At 29.5% G+C, this 8,557-nt stretch overlaps 1 protein-coding gene across 1 annotated transcript; it reads left to right on the plus strand.

Moving 5' to 3' along the window:
• The first annotated feature begins 519 nt into the window (after nucleotides 1–519).
• On the plus strand, nucleotides 520–3,109 carry LOC102580211 (cinnamoyl-CoA reductase 1). The gene is made up of 5 exons (XM_006356187.1): nucleotides 520–743; nucleotides 922–1,076; nucleotides 1,587–1,772; nucleotides 1,856–2,208; nucleotides 2,668–3,109. The coding sequence occupies exons 1-5, from the start codon at nucleotides 623–625 to the stop codon at nucleotides 2,849–2,851; spliced, it is 999 nt and encodes a 332-aa protein (XP_006356249.1). The 5' UTR covers nucleotides 520–622; the 3' UTR covers nucleotides 2,852–3,109.
• Nucleotides 3,110–8,557: the final 5,448 nt, after the last annotated feature.

Genomic DNA, 8,557 nt, shown 5'->3' on the forward strand with positions numbered 1-8,557 from the left:
ATATTACATAATAAATAATATTACATTGGATCGTTTGGTTAGCGAGATGAAATAAGCAAAGATATTTCATAAGATTATTTTATCTCATTTTTTATACATGAGTGGCTTTACAACTTTTTAAAAAAAGCAATTGCTTTAGGTCTTCAAATTTGAGGGGGCTCATTTTAAAGATAATAATAAAATATAAGTATATTTTTTAAAAGAAACAAATACTATAGATTATTATTTGTAGAATTTATAAACTTTTCATATACGAGGAAATAAGTAATAGAAATTTAACTAATCTTGACTACTATATCTCAAGAAAGATTAAATAATATGCTATAATAAACTTCATAAAAAATATATATCATAATTTAAGGTCTCCATTTGAATTTGAGCCGCACCTATTTCTATATGGGATATAATTTCAATATTTTAGAAAAAATAATATAAAATAAAATAATCTTAAAATTTTATTGAAAGAATTATTATTTTTGTGTCATGTACCAAACCACCCCTATATAAAGACACTCCATTCACTCTGTTTTACATATTACTTTCCAAGAAAATAGCCTAGCTAATTCAACTTGCCTATATCATCTTCATCACTGAGTTCATCGGAAAAGTAATATTTAGTAGCATGCCGTCAGTCTCCGGTCGAGTCGTCTGTGTTACCGGTGCCGGAGGCTTCATCGCCTCTTGGCTCGTTAAACTTCTTCTGGAAAAAGGCTACACTGTTAGAGGAACTGTAAGGAATCCTGGTATGCACACAATACTCCATCTTCATCATATTTTCAATTCAACCCATCATTTTCTCCTCGTATGTTGAAAGAAATTAAAATTTATATCGAGTTCGTTCATTTTGAACTCAGTGACTCTAAATCCTTGAATATACTCTGTTTTTTAGTACTTATAGAATTTAATGCTTTTTTTTTATAGATGATCCAAAGAATTGTCATTTGAGGGAGCTTGAAGGAGCAAAAGAGAGGCTAACTCTATGCAGAGGTGATCTTCTTGATTATCAGAGTTTGCGTGAAGCAATCAATGGCTGTGACGGAGTTTTCCACACAGCTTCACCAGTTACTGATGATCCAGTAAGTCTTCTTAACTTATGTACGTACAATATACAATAAACCTTTGTGGTCCGACCTGAATATAGCGAATTTTATTTTTTTAATTAGACAAAGGGACAAAAGTAAAACCAAATTTGGGATGTGAAAGGAATCATTTTATTTTTTTGTATAAGCGTGCACACAACTAAAAAAAAATTCTTATCTTATGTTGGTTAGTTGGATTATCAATCATCATACTAGTTTTGGTTAAGAAAAATCGTTTTTCATTTCTTGGTGATTGATTTGAGTAGTATATTTCATGAGAAAAATGAGGAAACATAAACATAATAATTTAGTAGTAGTAGTTGGTGTACTGGGTCCAATTGAACCATTAGTTGGATTGTCATTTCAAGCTAGACAAACTTTAATTTGTTTATGTTTAATGTTCCACCAAGAGGTCCATGATGGGAAAAAAAGGTCTTTTTAATGTCGTTTTGCTTCTAATTTCTCTTTGTTTAGTAATTTATTTTCTTGTGGGATTAAATGTTGAAGGAACAAATGGTGGAGCCAGCAGTAATTGGTACTAAGAATGTGATAACAGCAGCAGCAGAGGCTAATGTAAGACGCGTTGTGTTTACTTCCTCAATTGGAGCTGTGTACATGGACCCAAGCAGAGACCCTGAAAAAGTAGTTGACGAGACTTGCTGGAGTGATCCTGAATTCTGCAAGAACACTAAGGTCAATAATACTAAAGTTTTGCACGTAATAAATGTAACGTGTTATCTCAGGTTACTGATTTAAATTTGCTATTATATATACAGAATTGGTATTGTTATGGCAAGATGGTGGCAGAACAAGCAGCGTGGGACGAGGCAAGGGAGAAAGGAGTTGATTTAGTCGCGATAAATCCAGTGTTGGTGCTTGGACCATTGCTACAAAAAACTGTGAATGCTAGTGTTCTTCATATCCTTAAGTACCTTACTGGCTCAGCTAAAACATATGCTAATTCAGTTCAAGCATATGTACATGTTAAGGATGTGGCTTTAGCTCACATACTTCTCTACGAAACTCCTTCAGCATCAGGCCGTTACCTCTGTGCTGAGAGTGTGCTTCATCGTGGTGACATCGTTGAAATTCTAGCCAAATTCTTCCCTGAATATCCCATCCCCACAAAGTAAGTTCAATTCCCAAATCTATTAACATAATCGCACTACTACATGAATTTTTATTTCAATTTTAAGACCTAGTCCACAAAATATGCATCATTAGTTGCTAGTTGTTGGATGTTTTTGCTTCCTAGTATCTTTTAATGCACAAATGAAGGGAATTTTACCAAATTTTTATTGGTAAGAATAGTACTTAATTATGACCTAAGCATTGCTACCATAAATACAAGTGACCCACTAACAAACACTTGAGTATCAACAATAATTCTTTAAACTTGAAATGCTCTTACCTAACACACCATCACTATCTTGTCTGGCTCAGCTGGTCCCAACTTCTCCTTCTGCTTTACCAACAAAACATATTGGGACCAAACCAACTTTTTATCAACTCGAATGTATTTTTGATGTCTTCGTTACGATTGGTTGTACATATATTCTAATCTTGGTTATACTTGTAAAAATATTAGGTGTTCGGATGTAACGAAGCCAAGGGTAAAACCGTACAAATTCTCAAACCAAAAATTGAAGGATTTGGGGCTGGAATTTACACCAGTGAAACAATGCTTATATGAGACAGTGAAGAGTCTACAGGAGAAAGGTCACCTTCCTATTCCTACTCAAAAGGATGAAATTATTCGAATTCAGACTTAGCTTTATTATTATGTAATAATAATGTGTAATCTGTTTTACTATGTTCAAGGAAATGTTTTTTTTACTGTTTCCATTGTTGTTATCAGTATATATTAGCATAAAACATGAATAATGTTATCATGGATATTGCTTTTTATCCTTAAGATAACATTTTTATGTAATAATTTCTGTATATCGATCTTTGGAATGTACGTTCAACTTAATGATCATATCATTCTATAATATGATATATAGTTGAACTTTTAGTGTTTCGATTTATTGGTAAATTATGAGTTTGATCCTTGTAATATTATTTGTAATTTATATTCCTTTATATATTGAAAAGTATGTGATATTAAACTATTTTTATATGATATTATCCTCAAATATGAAATAGTACTGTTAATTTAACATTTTAAAGAGTCGAAACTTTCAACAAATGTCATATTTTCAATATTGTCATAGGCAATAGTCAATAACGTATGTATTGAGAAATGCTCGAGAGTTTTTCTATTCAATTTTTTCTGTTGTTGTATATCTTGAAAATGCTTTGAATCTTCATAATCATTTGTATCGACAATTCATTAAGTCAAGCATATAATTGCGGTAAATTTCTGGCGTTGTCTTTAAAAAACGTAAGCTTAGTGTAAATGTTGCATTGGATCATTGAATGCCCCACCAGTCACAGTCACAGTCACTAATCAAAATCCCCATTAAAAAGTGGACTTTTCTTAATAATCCAATAAAGTATGATATTGCTTTCGGCTTTATTTAGGACCCCTCCACTAAAACAGGCTGGATAATTCTTAATTGGGATTCAATCCAAAGATTATGATGCACCTGTGAGAGCTTATGAATTTTATATGTGTAAATCCTGTAGGTGGATTTATATCCGGTACATGAAATAAGTTAAGCGAAAGGTATTAGTAATACCAGCAAATAGAAGGTATTAATAACACATGATCCTATAATACAATGTAGGGTGTGGATTAGTTATACATACGTCCAAAATTCCTACCAAACATAATATTAAATAATATCGTACATAATGCATGAACTATTTCTCTTAATACTCCCTAGTCCCTACCAAACGACCCCTAAAACTTATAGCTATACAAAGGGTCTTATCCTGTTAAGGAGACATTTTACACACGAATTTTCATGAGAAATTAGTCCACACAAATATCATAGATTTCGATATTGTTCGAGTTACATAACAAAAGATCATAGAAATGGAGGATGATTGCGTGGACCGTGTTTGATCGTTCGATTAGAAATATTTTAATACATTATACATATTTGTAGTCTACGGCCACAAGAGTCAATTTGATTAGGATATCCAGGACCTAACTTCCTTAATTTTTTTCAACCTCAATTTGCATACGTAATTGAAATATAATTATATAAGCGTGATTAGTTCAAATGTCTGACAATCACGTCGACATTAACTCTATCGTTCCTAAGATTCCCTGTGTGGTTATAGACTTTATATTTAGACGCAAGGAATCTTTGTATATTATAAGAATTAATTAGGGAATCTTTTGGAAGTTTTAAAGAACCATTCGAACTTTAATTTGACTTCATTTAACAAACGGGATATTAAATTAAGATTAAAAAATTGAGCTACATATTTGGTGTTCTATTCTTTTGCACATTAAAAAATAGAGTACGGTCCAATTAATTAGTTCAACAAACAAATGAAGGACAAAACAATGATTAAGAAGATGACGAATGTACCAATTCAACAACTTTCAAATGAGGTGGACAAAGACATACAAACAAACAGTGAGAAAAAAAATAGAGGAAATGATGAAACATTAATGTAATGGTTGATGCACTAACTTATCACTAAAGATGAAAGCCAAATGTTTAGACTATGAAACAACACACATATATATATTGGAATTTGATATTTCTTTCGTTTTATTTTATTTGGCTCATGTCAGTACTAAAAATAAAGCTAAAATCGATGGACTGTAAATTTATTGTACCATTAAGTTTGTGTTAGAATTAGTCGTCATTTTTTCCTTTTTCTCAACTTTGTTACATATATTTGATGAATTTTTTAGTTAAGAGTTTTTTCTCATCTCCGAGCTTATGAAAACTGTCAGTTATTCTATTAAAATGATGATGCTCATGTATAAATAGTGTATAACAGCCTGCTTATGTATGGTTATATAAGAAAATACATTATTTATACATAGTTATACAGATCAGATACATAATTGATACAATGCATTTGTAATGTGTAATAGTGATGGCAGTGTATATACAATGTTATACATCAGAAATAAGTTATAAATAACTCTGTTCTTCTTTTGTTATTGAAACTAATCCAACTCTATATTTCATATATCATTATAGTCAGTTTTTCTATTTTCTCTCTCTCTCTCTCTCACACACAGAGAGTAAAAAATAGCAACCTCTCTATCTTATGGAGTACCATTTTCTTTGTCTCCATATATAGTGTGTAAATAATGTAGATGGTATACATATAGATTAATGTACTCATTATCCCTTTACACTATATATCAATGTATAATAATCTATAATGTTTACAAGTAATATGCAATTCTTTCAAACAAAGGTAAATATTGAAGTTAGAGAATCTTTTACCATATTGATTATTATTATTATTATTATTAAAAGTACAGTCAGGAGAAATTAGTGATAAACATGCCTATATTTAGTGTATAACTGATATATAAGATATAGATATTAATTATACATAAATTATGTAGTGATTATTTATTAATTATACATTACATATTTATGTATAATATTTATAAGTAATATACAATAGTTTCAAACAAAGGTAAATATTAAAATTTGAGTAATTTATGGAAACATGTTACAAATTTTAGGATTACTTATTGTAAACATAAATTTAAGACTATATTGAATCCCTAAAACATTTGTTCACCTCTTGGATTAAGCCTTAAAAGTTCTGACAGGCCCACTTTGCATGGTGTCAAATCCAAGTCTCGACGAGACTCTAAAAATGGGCTGAAGCCCAATAATAAGTTAGGTTGACTCGCACCCTTGAGATCAGTGTGTGAACTTGCAAAATTCGCCTGTATAGACTTCTGTGTTTCTTCAGTCTCCTGCACAACCATCGACGGATGTGATACAATGGATGATGTTGCTATCTCCTTAATCAGAATTCTCGACTTTGAGCCATGGGTATGAAAAAGAATCTTTGAGTAGAGCCCTACCTTACGCGAATATGAATAGTCAGGTTAGGCTCTAATGCGGATACCAGACACAAGGTGGAAAACAAAAAAAAGTCTACTATACCACAATAATAAGATTGTTTTATATAATTGTCCCCTTTGAGAATACTACTTAGGCAGTATTTTTATTTTTAAAAGTTATGTAGTATAATATTTGGGACTGGTAAAATATTAAATTCTCGTCAAATATTTATAAAATTAGACAAATTATTTTTTCATAAGATTTTCTATTTGTTCATAAGAGATCTTTAAACTATAGAGTATAGCCTAATGGATTCTTTAAGTTATACTCTCTTCGTCTCATATTAGTTGATCACTTTTTAATTTGCACGGTGTTTAAGAAATCAAAAATAAAAAGATGATTTTTACTAATGCATTCCTTAAGAAACTTCTTAAGAATTTTACAAACAAATGTGAACACTTTCAAAAAGAATTGATAGAAAGGGTAATGTAGAAAAAAATTATTTAATATTTTCTTGATTTAATAAAGTGGACAACTAATATGAGACAACTATTTTTAGTATAATAATAAACTAATATGAGACGGAGAATTTATGTATAACTGTGTATCAATATCAAGTAAGTTGGAATTAATTGTTCCTTCTTGTCCTTTTTATTGTACTTGTTATATTCGTGTTTTGTACTTCATTTAAGAAAATATTAATTAAAGAAATAATTTAACTAAATTATCTTTATTTATTTATTAATTTCAATTTATTACTATTCTTGTGCTCGCTGTGGGAAAAAATAGATAATACTTTTTTTTTTCTTAAAATCAACTATAAGTATTTTGGATCAATTATTTTGTTAAGGTCCGGAGTAAGTATATGAATTCAATGTAAATGAAACACTATTTTTATATTACAAGTTTTCGCCACTTTCTACTCACGCATAAATCTTTAACAAGAAGGAAAAAAAAACTTATATTAAACATTAAATTTAAAGTAAATATATTAGGATGACTTATATTAAATCTCAATTAATTGATATAGCCTATTTTAATTTATTTTCACTAGAAAGATTATCCGCGCTTCGCGCAGGAATTTAATATCACGGAATTTATAAAATAATACTTAAAACCTATCAGTTATTAAAACTAAAACAATATATTATCTTACATACAAGATTACGTAGTAACAAACATTAATTATGTAAAAGAAAATGAAAATTATTACATCTTATCATTTATCCTTAATAACTTAAGCATAAATTAATGACTGTAAAAATAAAGTCATTAATTAATAACTTAAGCCACTCAATAGGATCAAAGTACACAAATATTTAATTGTGAAGAAGAAGAGGAGATTCAAATTTTTCATTATTTTAAAATGAGAGGAAATCCCTCTATTTATAGACAACAAATGGTAGTGTGAACAAATATTTATTGTTCCTTATCAGAAAGGTTACAATTATTTGAAAAAGTTGCAACCCTTCAGAAAGTTCACAACCTTTCATAAAAGCCACAACTTTTCATAAAAGTCGCAACACTTCATTAAAGTCACAATTTTTCATAAAACTCACAACTTTTCATAAAAGTCAAAATTCTTCATTAAAATCGCATTTTTTTTATAAAAGTAACAATTTTTCATAAATGTCACAACTTTTCATGAAAGGGGAAGACTACTTTTGAAAATAAATAAATTAAAAGGGAATTCTGGTTTGTGGTGACGCCACGTAGACGGGCCTAAGGTTCTCTTTCATATATATACTAGATTCAAAGGCCCATGATACGGGCCCAATATAACCGATTATTAACCGTTATCAACAAATATTAAAAGCAGGGGCGGCTCAAATCCACTGGTGGCCTAAGGCCAAAATCAAACTAGAGGCCTTAAAAAAAAATGTTTTTTATTTTAAATCTATTTTTCTAGCTTTTTGAGATGCAAAGTTGTTAATAATTTTTGTGTAGTCAATCTCTTCTAATAATTTTTTTCAATCGATAATATAGCCAAACCACTTCTAAAATTTATCAAGAGCACCTTTTTGAGATTTTATCAAGCTATCGACTTTTCTTTTCTTTAAGTTTGAATGACCGGATTCATATTTTCTAGTTGACATATTAAAATCTAACAAATATTTTAAACACTATTACAATATCAAATAAAAAAATAGGGAAAGGGTCTGATATACCCCTCAACTTTGTCATTAAGAGCTGATATACCCCTCGCTATGAAAGTGGCTCATATATACCTTACTTATATACAAATGGCTCACATATACCCTTTTCCTCTAACGGAAATGAAAAAAAATAATTTCAGGTTAATTATTTTTTAAAAAAGTTATAATCCCATATGAGTATATTTAATCCTCCTCAAACATATATATTTCTTTTAACTTTTTTTTTGTTTCAATGACTAATTTAGATTTATTATTTTGATGGTCAAATTTATTTATGTTTCACTAATATTCTTGTAAAACTTATTATAGATGACCAATTATTTTTTTCAAATACAAAAATTAAATTACAATATAGACAAAAAAAAAATAGTTTTAA

The sequence above is a fragment of the Solanum tuberosum genome, unplaced genomic scaffold (genome assembly GCF_000226075.1).
Source record: "Solanum tuberosum cultivar DM 1-3 516 R44 unplaced genomic scaffold, SolTub_3.0 scf00215, whole genome shotgun sequence".
Taxonomy (NCBI): domain Eukaryota; kingdom Viridiplantae; phylum Streptophyta; class Magnoliopsida; order Solanales; family Solanaceae; genus Solanum; species Solanum tuberosum.

Excerpts from the sequence above, each read along its gene's own strand:
- LOC102580211 (XM_006356187.1), top strand. The coding sequence starts at position 623 with ATGCCGTCAGTCTCCGGTCGAGTCGTCTGTGTTACCGGTGCCGGAGGC. Across the intron at positions 744-921 it reads AGGAACTGTAAGGAATCCTG|ATGATCCAAAGAATTGTCAT; the intron begins GTATGCACACAA and ends TTTTTTTTATAG. Across the intron at positions 2,209-2,667 it reads GAATATCCCATCCCCACAAA|GTGTTCGGATGTAACGAAGC; the intron begins GTAAGTTCAATT and ends TAAAAATATTAG.